This window comes from Rhipicephalus sanguineus, chromosome 1, assembly GCF_013339695.2.
Source record: "Rhipicephalus sanguineus isolate Rsan-2018 chromosome 1, BIME_Rsan_1.4, whole genome shotgun sequence".
NCBI classification, from domain to species: Eukaryota; Metazoa; Arthropoda; class Arachnida; order Ixodida; family Ixodidae; genus Rhipicephalus; species Rhipicephalus sanguineus.
Genome location: NC_051176.1, coordinates 131,213,180 through 131,228,777, shown reverse-complemented (window position 1 = coordinate 131,228,777; position 15,598 = coordinate 131,213,180). Strand labels below are relative to the sequence as shown.

The 15,598-nt window shown below is 45.8% G+C and overlaps 2 protein-coding genes across 2 annotated transcripts in view; both read right to left on the bottom strand.

The window, feature by feature from the left end:
* LOC119379216 (collagen alpha-1(V) chain) overlaps positions 1-10,939 on the bottom strand; it is an 85,701-nt gene extending 74,762 nt beyond the window's left edge. Inside the window, exons 1-3 of the mRNA XM_037648450.2 lie at positions 10,780-10,939; positions 9,115-9,300; positions 4,509-4,580 (exon numbers count right to left, since the gene is read on the bottom strand). Of these exons, the coding sequence (XP_037504378.2) occupies positions 4,509-4,580; positions 9,115-9,300; positions 10,780-10,935 (414 nt within the window). The 5' untranslated portion in view covers positions 10,936-10,939. The remainder of the gene's footprint in view (positions 1-4,508; positions 4,581-9,114; positions 9,301-10,779) is intronic.
* Positions 10,940-11,508: 569 nt separating this feature from the next.
* Positions 11,509-14,688, bottom strand: LOC125757032 (collagen alpha-1(XI) chain-like). The gene is made up of 3 exons (XM_049412091.1): positions 14,655-14,688; positions 13,485-13,676; positions 11,509-11,880 (listed from the first exon to the last, which is right to left on the bottom strand). Exons 1-3 carry the CDS (start codon positions 14,686-14,688, stop codon positions 11,516-11,518), a joined length of 591 nt encoding a protein of 196 aa, XP_049268048.1. The 3' UTR covers positions 11,509-11,515.
* Between the last annotated feature and the right edge of the window lie 910 nt (positions 14,689-15,598).

Below are 15,598 nucleotides of genomic sequence, written 5' to 3'. Positions count from 1 at the left end.
AGAATTTTATGCCGGTGTGGCGGAAAAAATTTCGACACCACTCAGCACAACACGATTTGTGATGACGGCGCGAATCCATTCATGCGTCTGTTTCGCTGAAGCTTGCAAGGGTTTCGCTGAAACAAACTTTACGGTGGTAAAAGCGGCCTTTGGGACACCGTAGGCCTTAGCATACATGGGCGCGCCACAATAAACGCCCGTTTTTCGCCGTGAGAGATAGGACGGCACAGTTCCCGTTTTCCACTCCGGGTGGCGCTCGTATTTTCGCAATCTCGAACTGCAACCTTTAGGTTCACTTGCGTATTAAAAACTTCGGAGTTAATTAGTAACCTGGTAATAAATGTAATATGGGACAACAACGTTCATTTATGCTCGTAGGTACTGCAGCCCCCAAACATTAGGATCGCTGCGGTCACGGGACAGAAAAACTGCGAAGTTTCATCCTCCTGGCTCGGCTAGGCCAGTGTAGCTAACGCTACAAAATTGTCGGTGCGTTGGCACTGCGACGACATAGCCTACGGCAGACGCCTTGCGCGTTTGAGACTCTAGAAACGATGTTGGACTTGGTCTCAATTATCAAGGTTCAAGTTAACAATGTCTTAATTAGCATGACATTAGTTAGCCAGTTCATCGTTAGTATGGTCTTAATAAGCAAGCCATTATTTAGCAAGGCATTAATAATTACATCATTAATTAGCAAACTCGTAATAACAATTAACCTGACTTAATCTTAATTAGCAAGGTCTTAAAAAGATGAAGAGGACGAAAAGGGTGCGCGCCGGCCGAACAAGGCGCTAGAAAGTAGAGGTCGATCATGATGATTATACTTTCTGTACACACTGCTCGGCCTAACTTCGCGCTTAAACACGCCGATGTTAAAACAACGCCGTGTTATCTGCTGGCTGATAGCACAACCGTAGCGTTCCATCGCAGTATATTGCCGAAAGCAAAAGATTACACGTGGCCTCGGCGACCAGCACTGAGAACGAGCTGTTGAAAGGCGCTCGGCCGGTGCTAATCTTGGAGGCCCCGGTACTAATTATTCTAAACAACATTTAGTACAGGCATTTCACGCTTGAAAATGAATTTACACGGCCCTTACCTCTAAAAAATATGATTAGTAAAAATTTACCGACGATTACGATACTCCCTAATGCGAATTCTGAGCGCAGCTTTGTGTTGGGGCTACGCCAACTGCGTTTGAAGTTTTGACTAGCAGTGTAACACTCGTTACATATTACCACAGAAACTGCCAGCGCTCGAGCGCTACGCACACCACTCTGTGCACTGTAGGCGTCGCGAATCAAGCGAAACGCCGACAGCCGCGTTACGACAAGCGAAGCCAGCCGTACTGCACGTGCCAGCTCCGCATGAGCACGAGCTCCGGCCGAGGGGCCAGCGCGCGTGACGGAGGAAGAAAGCGAGGTTAGAGGCCAGTGGCTCGTAATATCGACGGACACCGCGTTCGCTTTCTTTCGTCCTCGTTCGCTCTATCGGTTACGCCGACGGCGACGCCGCCCAACGCAGGAACGGGAGCGTAAGAGCTGCGCTCTAAAATTGTGACACCTTCCTTGCATAAGTTCACTTCTGCATTCAGTGGAACAACGAACAAATGAAAGATGCCGCTGGTTTGATGACGCTATCCCAACTTTGTCGACCGCTCGTCATGTGACGCCGCGTTCTATCGTAATCAATGGAACGCGGCGCGCGCCGAGGGCTCGATTTGACCTTTTCGTACAATTAGTTCGTTCCACGGTGTAAGAAAAATAGTTTAGGTGTGGACACTCCGCCCGACGGCGCGTCCACATAATGTTCGCCTCTTTCCTCCTCTCGGCCCCCATGTCGCAGCGCCTCCCACGCAACCGCGGCCAGCGCATGTACTATAGAAGACGAGCTGCGTGCGTAGCGTCCGTAACGGCGTTGCGCACGTGAGAAGTCAGCGAGCAGAAAGACTGCTCACGCGCTCTAAGCAAGACGCCGCGCTTTTACGTACGCAACGGTGTTAGGGACGCTATGTGCGTCGGGTGCGCCGTTTACACCGTGGCCGTATGAAAACTCGCCGTTCAGTTGCTCTATCCTCCTCCGCGTGCACAGTTAAAAAAAATGCAATGAAGTGAAAAAAAAATGAAGAAAAACGCGCGTTCGCCTCGTCGCAATAGGTTTCTTAAGCCCCCATGTCGCAGCGCCCCCCACGAAACTGCGACCGGCGCATGTATTAAAGGCGAACATTATCTGGACGCGCTCTCCTTCGCGGCGGGCGGAGAGTGTCCACACCTAAATTATTTTTCTTACACCGTGGTTCGTTCAAAAGGTGGTGTCGCCAGAGCTCGGAGAGATTACGAGTTTCGCCAAACTCGGGCCGTCCTGCATAGCACCCCAGAACTGCAGTATTCCAACATTTATTGTCTGTAGTATCGCAAGAATAAAAAAGAAAGTTTGGGCGAGTTGGCGAAGCTGCCTAATGTAACAGCGTAAAAGGATGATAAACAAAGACCAAATCCACGGGTAAGCGCCGACTCAAATAAACTTATTCCCACAAAGAAAGGTACGTAACACATATGAAAAAAAAAAAGCTAACATTTATATTTTTATACATTGTAACGGGCGCGCAAAACAGCATAAGATAGTTTATGCGGGAACTACTTACAAACAGAGATAGCCAAGATGGCTAAAGAGGAATGATGGGCAACGTCCCGATTATTCACACGCAGTAGAGCGCTACTTGCAGCAAAGGAGTTATTCCCTTTTGCGCGGAATGAATGCAGGAAGATAGTCAAACCGGGGGAGACAGACAGACAATGAACTTTGAACTTTATTAAGATAGTCCTGAGGAGCACCGCAGCCGTTCAGGGCGGCAGCGCCGCGGGCCGCTCCCACGTGGGGACGGGGAGGCCAAGCCTCACCGCCGCGTCGTGGGCCCTCTGGACGGCCCTTAACTGGTGTAGTAGATTCGAGCTCCTTAGCTCGGAGCGAGACGAAAAATATAAAAGTAATGTCTGAACAGTTTGTTAAAAGAACAAGATTATAACGTGAAAAGAGCAATCTCCAGACACAGTTGGTGTCCATTGTAGAAATTTAGGACGCCAACCAATCTTTGAAAACTGCAACATTGTGAGCGATCATGGCTATCAAATGACGCGTGACCTTATCGAAGCCGCTGAGAGTATGCGGCTGGGCGTCTTGTGCGTAAGCATGTTATCAGTTGCCCTTAGTACACAGGAATAAGCCGTAACCTAAAATTGCGCATCCTTGTTCGTTTCCGTCGATAGCAGGAAAAATGCCAGCTGGCATTGGTGGATGATTCTTTCATGCAAAATTCTTTGTTATTGCTTGTATAATTTTTGTCGTTCTGACCCCTTTTGTTTGACTCCCTGTATTTATTCTGCCGAAAAGGGAATAAATCCATTGTTGCAAGTACCGCTCTGTTGTATATGAATCTTTCCTGTGCGTGCCGTCGAATTTTTGCGCTATCCAACTTCAATTATGCAAAATAGGCGGGCGACACGAGTTTGCTCTTTCATTACCAACGAAGAAAGAAGACAGCGATCGCTCCGCTACTTGTGATATTTCTGCCCATGAGTACGCGAGCGTATTTTATGGTGCGCTGCAAATAGCTAAGAAAACATTCGAAGTCGTCTAAGCACTGGCGACAAGAATGACGCGGTCGGAACTAACCATTCTGATCGGAGCGCCGGTCGCAAACAGGCGTTTCCTGCACCTCCTGAACTCCCTAAAGGATCTCCCTAAAGAAACTCCCTAAAGAAGTTTCACATACATTTACCGACGATAACAAGCGCTAATAGTCTTAAATATCGATAGCTGTATAGAGTATAGACTACCATATGAAGGGAACTAACAATTAAGATTGCAATGTAGAAAGACCGAATAAAAGAATAGTATATTAACGCTTCCTCTGCAGCTTTAACCAATATATTGCGACGGAACGCCGCTCAGTGCTCACCGTGGTGGTCAAAATAGCGGCTCTCTGAGCGGTGTATGCACCGTAGCCATTGTAAAAAAAAAAAAAAAAACAAGCAAGCGTCAATCACAAGCTGCGCGATGGCGGGCGCTGTCACGCGACCAAAACCACGGTTATGGTTCTCGTAAAGGTCTCTATACTTACTCGATGGGCCACTTCTTTCTTAAACTTGTTTTTATTATACCAAACGTCACGCCCCATAAAGTGACTGGTCCAGAAATAGCCACTTACATAGGCTAGTTGGCAGAAGATTTCTTCCAACCTTGCGCTATTGATGTGGAGCTCTCAAATGACTGAAAAGTATTGCCGGTTCTTGTAAAAGGTGCTTCAGGAAGCAACCCAAGCTTAACTACTAGTGTTCTATAGAAAAAGTTTGACCATAAAAGCTGTACGTTTCATGTCCTATATAATATTCCAAAGGATCATCATTCCGTCTATTTTATATCTGTTAAAAGATTAGTGATTAACTTTCAAATGGGTCCGGAGGAATTCACGTACGTCGACATGAGTTAGAAGCACAAAAACGTACCTCAACGGGATAGCTGATCCCCGGATAATAGGGTGGGACCGGTGTTGTTCCTCCATCCGGATAATACGGAGTCTGAAAAGTGGTTCAAGAACAAATATACCAACGAAGGCTAATCAGTCAATTAAGAATCAAGAAAAGCTCATTCTAAAAAGACAGGGCGTGCAAATACGGACACAAGAAAGAAGTCAGGACACCACAAACACCGACTAACAACTGAAGAGACGCACAATAGCTGAAAAGAAAGAAGGCACGAAAACTTGTCTGCGCATGCCCATGCAACAGGCGAACCTATCAACCGGCACGCGTGGCGGTCTTCGTGGAAGATAACTGTTAAGGCATTTGATTTCATCTTTATGCAAGTTAATCGACGGTTGGCTCACGCATGCGCTACCACTATTCTCGATATGCCATGCTTCAATCATCAGGCGCGTTTCTTCATTTCTATGCCGGTACAACACTGCGCATTCATCAAATTTTGGCGTGCACTTACAATCTCGACAATGTAAAGATAGATTAGAAGGTGAGCCTCCTGTTAGTGATCTCTTATGTTCCAACAATCTCTGGTTGATGCATCGGCCCGTCTGTCCTACGTAGAAGCGGCCGCAGCTGAAAGGGATCTTATACACCACACTCGCGCGGCAATCAGTGAATTTGTTGGTGTGCTTTACGAAACAAATATCGGTCCGCTTCTTTCTTTTACTCCCTCATTCTTCCTCTGTACAGCGGCACAAATCTTACCTAGCTTATTGGCAGCCGTGAAAACAACATTAACGCCGTATCTAGTTCCTACTTTCTTTAGACTGTGAGATACGCGATGAATGTACGGTATACCTACGACACGTTTCTTCCTATCGCTTTCTGCAACCATGCTCGGACTTAACACTATAGACTTCTTTAAACGTTCAGCGACCGTGGCCACTGCATCACGAGGATACCCTACATCTAAAAGACGTGTAACCTGTGCGTTAAAGCTATCACTCATTTTGTGCTCATACGACTTGTTAAGGGCTGACTTAAGGCAAGACATGGCGATGCCGTTTTTTACAACTTTCGAGTGCTTTGACGAAAAATTTAACAGCGGTTTCGAAGGTCTAGGAGAATACTGCCAACACACGTGGTTCTTCTGGAACGTTAAAGAAATGTCTAGAAATTGTATTTCATTATTCTGAGGCACCTCTTTAGTAAAGTTCAGCCCTCCTCCATTTAAGTCAAATTTTTCGCTGACGGAAGTTACCACCTTTTCAAAGTCCTCACCACTACAAAAAATCAAGTAATCGTCCACATAACGAAAAACCTTAATAACCGAATTACCTAAGGCGCCTTCCAAAAAATTGTCAATCTTGCTAAGGTATAAATCACTAAGAACCGGAGCAACTTTAGAACCAATAGATATCCCTGATTTCTGCACATAAACGCCTTCCTTCCAACCTAACAGCGTCGACTTTAAATACATGGAAAGGATTTCTAGAAATGCCCCGGTAGAAGCACCACCTTTTTCGGTGAAAACCGTCTGGTGCTCTTGTTCGTTAATACATTCATTAACACAATTTATCAAGTCCTCATGCGGCAAAGAATAATACAGGTCTTCAATATCCATACTAAAGGCCTTACAACAGCCGGGGTTCTCCTCTGAGAGGAACTGAACTAGCGCCTGAGAATTACGCATACGAAAAGGGTCTGAAAAACTCAAAGAGGTTAAGCAGTTCTGCAAATAACTAGATACAGCGACTTGCCAGGTGCCTTGCTCTGAAACGATTGCTCGAAACGGAATCTCGTTCTTATGTGTTTTGGCTGAAAAAAAAACAATTCTAAAGTAAGTGATTTGGCCTTCTTGACATTACAAGCTATTCTCTCAAGATTATGACTTAACAAAAGGTCGACAGCACGTTGCCTAACTACCGATGGCTTAAGTTTTACCGTCCTAAAATTTTTTTCTATGGCTGTTAATGCTTTTTCTAAGAACAAACTGTCCGGTTTAATTACAAAATACCCTTCCTTATCTGAAATTACTGGCCTGAGTTTCTTCTCGACACAGTGATTAACCAAAGGCCGGATAGGATCAGAACACTTGAGATGCATATTAGAACCCTTGATGCTAGCATGGCAGTCTGAAATGCAGTGGGAACGCTCTTCTTCGGGAACAAGTCTAGTGATTGTACGCGGCAAACTTAAGACGTCTATTGGTTTCAGGTTCGGCTTAAAACAGTATTTAGGACCTAAGGCTAGGGTTTTGCAGTGACTATCATCTAAGGCAGCTCCTCCAAGGACTCCTCCAAGGAAGATGAAATCAAATGCCTTAACAGTTATCTTCCACGTGGACCGCCACGCGTGCCGGATTGATAGGTTCGCCTGTTGCATGGGAATGCGCAGATAAGTTTTCGTGCCTTCTTTCTTTTCAGCCATTGTGCGTCTCTTCAGCTGTTAGTCGGCGTTTGTGGTGCCCTGATTTCTTTCTTGTGTCCGTGTTTGCACGTCCTGTCTTTTTAGAATGAATACTTACCAACTAGCTCAGCTCTCTGATATTCTAAGAAAAGCTCTCAAGAATGTTTTATCTTTCGCTTAAGTCTTGTTTATCGTTACATATTATATTATCAGTTCTGGAAACCTTGCACAGATGGCAGAAACTTGTCTCAAACACATACTTTAACGTGGGTTTTCATGACGCAAATTGTTTTCCTGCGAATGCTTTACTCTATTTCCCGATGAATCTAGTGGACTGAAATATCTGCGAACAGAAGCACGCGCAACAAATCACGGTTTCCGGTACCAGCTATATCTTCAGTCTGGAAATCCTGACACTGAGGTAAATATTTCGGAGCTTATTATTTCTAGTAAGTAGTAAGCATGCTACCTAACCTTCGGTTCTAAATGACGATTATATTCATTGGCATTCAGCTTTGAAATGGCGCGGTGACAAAATAACCACACAGTCTTTGTAATAACAGGTGTGAATGCATTGCTGTCGAACATTCTGGCTATATTTTTTTTTTTTTCTGTATGCGAGCCGCTACATCTATATTGTACAGTTATGTGTATACACCTACAGAGACTATAATCCTGTCAATATCGCTCCTGATTTTTTTTCGCCAACACTCTAAATGTATCTTGCATATCTAAACCGCTGACTAGTTAATGCTTTCATCCGCTTTAAATTAAAGCGCCTCTGAAAGATGGACGCCATCTACGGGTCTTGCTTCATGAAGATCTTGGCATTACACTGCAATGAGCTGAGTATTTTCCGAACTTTCCTTGCAGCAGACGCATGCCTAATTCCGCTGTGAATATTTGCCTCGATATGTTTTTTCTTCTCACGCAGCAAGATCTAGCTCCGATAAGCAAAGTGTTACCCGTTGTGTTATCATGCAAACTTTCTCTTCTGACTCCTTTCTTGTCGAATTTGTAAATTTCCATAGTCTCATTTTATTTCCATCTTTCGCGTCAATTTACCATCTCCGTTTCTTTCATTTTCATCTTTATGACTCATCTGCTTACACTTTCTCTGTTAATTACTCCGTGCTTGGTGGCCGACTTCATGATATCGTCATCGATTGCGTGCCCATGTCCATGCGTGTCCATGCGTTATTGAGATGCATACATTTGAGCACATTAGCTCGAGTTTCTCCTTGCACTCGTTCCTGAGTCTTACGTGAAAAATAATTTTCTTTCAGCGCTTCTTACACTTCAAACGAAGTCCAGTCCATATCATACTTCACTGCCTCATTTGTCGCTTTACCATATGCCCTAAATGCCAATTGGCCGATTGTTCTTTGGTTAAATCCCAACCTCGACAAAACAGGAATCGTTGACAGCGACCCGAGGCGGAGGAAGTGGTTCCCACCAGAAATCGGAAGCTAATCATCAAGGCAAGAAATCAAGGTAAATAGGACGGCTAAAGTTGTAAGCAAGACTTTCCGATTCATTTTATTCAGGCTTCAGGAGAATGAGCGTCTCCGACGGGAAGTAACGTTTTCCCCCAGATAATCTAGCTGCAGAAAAAGATAGATTATTCCGTTCTGCATACAAACTGAGTCGTTTCTTCCGGTAATTAATATAACTGGCAGAATTGCTCTATCTGCCATATTCATTTTTTGGCGTCTGTGTAGAAATATAGAAGACACAAGCTTAAAATGATATTGGGAAAATTCTTTTAGCACCTTTCAATCTATTGAGAAACCTTGCATACTCAAAGTCAAAGTTACATTATGATGATGTCTTTTTAGATTAAAACGCGAACTACCAAGTTCGTCAAACTCACTAGCTCGTGCAAACAATAAGGGAATGCGTCAACGAGACATAAATGGGCAGGCGAGTAAGCGAGTGATCCAAATATAAGTGAGTTGCCGATCTCGAGGTGAGTGAGTGAGTGAGTGAGTGAGTGAGTGAGTGAGTGAGTGAGTGAGTGAGTGAGTGAGTGAGTGAGTGAGTGAGTGAGTGAGTGAGTGAGTGAGTGAGTGAGTGAGTGAGTGAGTGAGTGAGTGAGTGAGTGAGTGAGTGAGTGAGTGAGTGAGTGAGTGAGTGAGTGAGTGAGTGAGTGAGTGAGTGAGTGAGTGAGCGAGCGAGCGAGCGAGCGAGCGAGCGAGTGAGTGAGTGAGACAAAGCTGCATACCGTTTCGTTGTGGTAGGTTCCACCCGGTTGCGGTTCCCTCTCACCAGGATCAGTCCTGTTGAGGAGTGGGTCTCCGTAGTCGGCATCTAGCGGCGGCAGCGGGATGGCGCATCCAGGAACGTAGCTACTGCACAACTCGTAAGCCGCGTCTGGAGCGGGGACTATCAGCAGTTGCTGCAGGTCTCCCTGTAGGCACGCGTAACCACCACATGCCGCTATCACGCCCCGATAAAATAATGCACGCCTTTCCAAATTTAGCGCATGAACTTGTTTGTCTATTTCAGTGCAGTTTATATCGATAAAAATCATCGCAATTTTCACCCATCACGTAGGTTCAGAGGTGCGCGTCTGCCTGTGAGCACAAGTCAGCAGCTTCAATATGGCGGCCTCGATAGCTACGTTGTGATAAAAGCGTTAAATTTTGTAATATCCGTGTGTGACGATGTAGTTTATATTACGAGCCCCAGGTAAATTGATCCAGCTTCTGTAGTGCCACATTTCATAATTCAGATTGACTCCAGAGCGTCGAACTCCACGGTAAAAGCTACCACTGGGACTAGTTCTTGTTTATCTTTGTTGTATGTGTCTGTGTGAGGGGGGGGGGGGGGCTGCGTGCGTGCATGTGCGTGCGTGCTTTCTTCGCTGTCTTCGGTTGAACGCGAAGACATCCTTGTGTTTTTGGTGTGTAATCAAAACTGCGTATGATCGCCACCTAACCTATAGATGCTTAAAACGTTCTTTTTTTGCCACCATTAATTAAACAGAAGGAACTATCCAAGTGTAATGACAAAGAGCGGCAACGTAGCTTGGGCCCTCGTGCTCAACCAGCGCGAGGAAGAGAAAGACGAGTTCAGAAACAGCCGGCTGAGCGAACGGGTGCTGTGCTTGTGTCTCTTCCTTTACATTAAGCTTTTTCTTTTAACTATCAACTTCAACGGATTTACTACGTCCAAATTCTTTATCCGCAGAGTTAGCACAGTAGCTGTGCCATACTGGTGAAAGCACACGGTCGCGAGCTCCAAGACCCTCCTCTCCGACGGTCTCTCGTAACGTTATTCTAAGACGTTAAACATTATGAACGTACAAAATTATTTCTTACAATTCAAAGCAACACTGTTTACTTAAGCCTGTCATAATGCTTAGAACGAGCATGCGCCTATTATGGGCCACTCTATCTACTTGTGAAAATGCGCAGCCCACTTGGGAGGCGTGACACTCTACAATAAACAAAACATTAGGGGGAAGAGTGTGCAGAACCACTAATGCGTCAAAGCGTTGGCAAACTTTTTGTTCGAGGAATGCTACTGCGAAGTCCAAGGCCAGGTCCGTTATAAAATGCTGTGCATTATAAAATGCGCATTATAAAACGCTATAAATAACTTTGCCTAAAGTTGCCTTTGCACATTCTGTCAACAAACATGCTGGACTAAAATCCGTGTAAGAGCATTTGCTGCTGAAATACTGGAGTGATCGCGCAGCCCCAGCTGCCTTAGCGTGCAGATTCGTACAATTCCACTTAGGTGTCTAGTGGTACCTTTTGTTCCTCTAAACAAAAGTTTCCGACAAAGTTTCCTGGCCAGAAGAAAAGTATTTAAGCACTAACACTGTGTGTACTATAAAGTACTTGTAAAAAAGCGCTTGTGCACCCTACAAGCATGCTCGCACCTGGAAGGGGTCGACAGTGATGTTCAACGCCTGTCCGACTAGAGTGACGCCCGAGGTGTCGACGAGCACGTCGTCGGAGCGGGCCATCTCCTCAGTCTCTCGCACCACGCAGTCTTTGATCAGGGTGACTGCATCCCCTTTCACGCTCAGCCCCATACGGTGCCACCTGCACTTGGGGTCACGAAAAAACGTCACTCTTCATGAGCCGGCCCTGCATCGCTTTGACTTCTCGCACGCGAGATTGAAATTCTGCTATACATGCGTGAGCAAATTTTATTCGTGCGAGCTTTCACAAAAAATGCGTGATTACTTGTGCCACCTCCATCGTTAATCGTAATGGAAAGGTAGCGGCACATAAACCTTGTAATTTTCATCGGTACCTGACAATTCCGCTTCGAGCATTAGCGTACCGTTGCAACGGTAACGTTCTCAGTTGCACGCATCTACGTACTTACAGGTATCGTATAGTATCAAGTGAAATGCATCGCATATGAGCGTTTTCCTCCACAATTATTCTGTGAGGAAGCTATCATAATGGAAAGTTTTCTGGAGAGTAACTCATCCACGTACCACATAGTTTTCGAGCAGTAGATGCCGGTAACCTACTGAGATCATTTTCGTTCGTTGAATAGCGTTATCCACTTAAGCGCGAAAACGTATCGCGAAGACGCTCAGTGTAGTGCAACAAGCGCACGAACGCAGAAGAACAAGGCACGCAAATGTGTGTGTCTTTGTGCTAGTTGCGCTGCGTTAAACGTCTTCGTGATGGCATATATGCCGACGAGCCCAAATCGCAATCCTGACAGTAGTACCTCATCAGGGGATAAGCAAAAAAATTCCCAACAAGACCAGTGAAATGCACTTCGCGAACCACGTTACTTGGGGATACTTGCTTTCCGTCGTTAAAAGGCTCAGCGAAGACCGCCGAGTAGACGGTGCTTGCGTTGCTGCTGTCGGAGCGCAGCGAGAAGGTCAGGTTCTCGCCCGCGTGCAGTGTCAACTGCTCCTCGTCATCCCAGTCGTAGACAGCGAGCAGGTAGCCTCGCGTGTTCTGTTGCATGCGAAACGTGGCCAGCACCGAGAAGTCTCGAGGGAAGCCGTCTGCGGGGCGCTCAAAAAAAAATAATTATGTATGAAGCATTTTCTTCCTTACACAAAAGGAACAGTTTTTTCAACAGAGAGAAGAGGGAGAAGTTTATTTGCTGATAAACGGAAAGGTCGGCCCCAGCAGCGCACGATACACTGGCGAGATGCTTTTTAACGAAGGACATATATCAAACGAAAAGCAGGCATACACTCAACCCGAATCATTTTGAAGCAAATCTTTCTCGCACTAAGAAGGTCAAATGGAAGATATGGACAAGCAATTATCCACCTTTTTTTTTTTTTGTATGGAAGGGCTGCGTAGTCTTATGTTTCTTCTGACTTTTATGTGTTACAATGCATGTACCTCAAGTGAGAGGTTTACAGTCACACGACGTACAATTTCCAGAGATAATTTGCTGGTAGCTACCAGCAACGGCACATGCTGTTCCACCCCACTTAGGAAAAAAAAAAAGGTGGGCATAGGAAGGCCGTCGTCCGCTAATAATACCGGGGCATATGTTGGAAAGCCCGTTCCGGGCTTTCCCGGTAATCGAGCCAGTGAAAGAACGCTGAAAGGAGCAGACGGTCGCTGTATTTCCTGCGTCTCTCCGTGTTCGGGGTCGGGATTTCTGTGCGTTAGCTTCATTCCAACAGAGAAGTCAAGCATAGCGTACGCTTGCTGCGAGAAGTATAACTCTGCTTGCATTTTCTGAAAATCGGCAGTTTAGCAACATTATATATTATACTTCTGCCGTGAGTCCTTGAAATAAATTTCTCGACAAAATATTTCCGGAGGTTTTTCTTTTCTTCGTTCTCAACCGAAATACCTCACGACAATGTTTAGGGCACGTCCTGTAAAATGTCCATTGAATTATACGTAGTTGATTTCAGCGCGTCCTGCCGAATACATTGCTTCTAAACCTTTCTGGATCGCGGGGCCTGAGTGAGCACACAGGGACGCGTCAGCATTGCCGTCACATTCAGCAAACGTTCACGCGTTTACACGCTCTGTGCCTAGCGCTGGTACACGTGTAAATATCAGCAGATGCCGCCATGTTTGTATGATGCAAGCGCCGCTGCAGGAATATTATGTCTCCCGTAGCGAATCACACATTCATCTGTCAGCTAACGTTATAAAACCTGCAAATACAATCTGTACACTCAAACATTCTACCGCCAAAACAGCTGATGACTTGTTTGTTTGTGTCTTTTTGCGTTTGTTGGACCTTTCACAAAAAGTTTGATTGGTTACTGCGACTACACGAACTGAAATAAGTCTATAGACCAGAAATATTCTCGAAAGAAATGTCCTGCCTTCTAAATGCGCAACTGTCGCAAACGCCTGCAGTTTAATGAGGTGCATACTATGAACTATTATCGCACAATAAGTCGACGGTGGGACTGTGGCTCGAAACGCTGGACTTGTGTTCATCAAATGAACCGGGCTTACTTAACATCGGAAAGTCAAGTGAGCCCATTACATTATACGTCCATCTGTCCTTACGTCTTTGTGCTCGTGTGCGTGTGTGCACTTGTGTTCCAGGAAGTGTGTCTCAACGCCTTGTCTAGCCAAAACACAAAAATGATGAGCAAATATCTTGCCAGCTAGCGGCACGCACATGGAAATGCTTCCACCGTGGACACCGAGAGGTTGGCGCCGCGCGAGATGCCGTACGCTGTGTCTGGACCAAGAAACATAGGCGTGCCGTCGGCGTCCAGCCAAGCCGGTCGTTGATCGCAGATACCCGGCCGCACCTCCACACCCGGAGGTACCAGACCCAGGTCAACACGGCCCACCAAGTCGACAGTATCTGCACACAATACCAAACGACACGCTGTGCTGAACGCCCATTTGGACTTCCTTTTTTTTTTTAGTTGCGCGAAGACTGCCCTAAAGACACTGAGGCGGCGTTCGTACGTATAAGTAACATATTTACGTTCGAACGGGCCCTACTACTGCTCATGTAGCAAAGTTCAATGGGTTCTGTAATGAGGGTCCACTTGAACTCACGTGCTCGATGGGATCACATCTTCAGTACGCTCTTATACACTAATTCCCTGAGTTCTGCGAAATATCTACAGAAAGTCAGCAAAGCTTCATTGCTCTGTTAATATGCATAAGCTCCCTGATGACTTATCCTATAGGGCTCTCGTGTAGACTAGGGTTTTACGGGCCGAAACCACGCACGATATGATAATGAGGTGCGCCGGGATGGGGGACTCCGGATTAAATTTGTCCACCAATAGGGTTCTTCAGAGTGCACCTAAAGCTAAGTCATGGCTGTTTGTGCATTTCGCCCCCATCGAAATGCGACCGCCCTAGCCGGGACTCTGCATACCAGGATGCAGCTATGACCTTTTCAATGTAATAGCGGTCATGCCAAGACTGTAATGGCAGCTAGCGTTTAGCCCATCGGCTGAGGAGCACTTTGTAGTTTCCTCAATAATTTCTAGATTTCTTGAGGACCCGTCAACCCACCGCGAGCACAGAGACCCCACAACACAAGCCACGCTGATGTCTGATGGTAAACCGCACATGGTTCTTCTGATGTCGTTTTTCAAAGCGCCGTCGAGGTAGCTGGAATCATCACCAAGAGTATCGGGACGAAGTGACATTACAGGACTCATAGCAACTCGATGTGTTCTCACGCGCCAGTGGACAGGTTCGTTAGAATTATCTTTCTTCGGATATTCACTGGAGCCGTAATACAGGTCGCATAATCAAGTTATAGGACAACACAATAATTACACTATAGCTATGGCGATGGGTAGTCGTGAATGGAACGTACGTGTATGCGTCCGACGCAGGTATATGAGCCCCATGTCTTTACCCGCGAAGCTTAGAAAGGGTCTCTTCCTACCATAATGAGAGAGAGAGAGAGAGAACAGAGGAAGGCAGGGAGGTTAACCAGAAGTTTGTATCCGGTATGCTACCCTGCACTAACGAGAAAATTACAAATACGATTGTATGCCTTAGCCAGCTCAGCCAGAATACTATTAAATAAAAAGCAGCAAATGCGAAGCTTACGTCATCTCGTGAACGCGACGGTGTTGGCACGCAGCTGTTGCTGCAAGCCAGGGGCGGACGTAGTGCATCTACCTACAGTTGGCCCGCAGTTCACGCTTCCATCCAACTCCAACTTACTGCTACGCACTCTGGAAGCGCTCTCTGCATGAGGCTAAATCTATACAGGTACTTCATTCTGTTCATCAGTGACCCTTTCTCTGATTTATCACAGAAAGCAATGGCAACAACCGAGAGACGAAGAGGCCAGTTAGTCTGCAGAGACGAAGCAGACTCTTTACGTGCACATGCGCACATACAGCACATTATAGATTAAATTTGTATATTCACACACACGATATTTACATCATCTCTATACGTTCGCGACCAAGTTAAGGGGCCACAGACATGCATTACAGAGATTAGAGAAGGACATCAGAAGCTACATCGTAACGGATTCAAAGATCCCAAACCCAGCTGGTTTCCACTTCCCATCCCCCAACCGTACCGCAAGCAGATACATATACAAGCCAGGGACGTCGTACAGCCTCTTGAGAACTGACGGACCGACAAACCTGAATATTTTGATAAGCAGAGTGTTTAAAGAAATGTGTCCAAAATCAACAAAAATCTGGAAAATGCGACATTTGCTCGCTGCCTTCACAGTTGCTTTTCCTGTAGCGGAAGTCATTTTAAAAAAGACATCATTTGGGACGAAGGAAAGAAGTG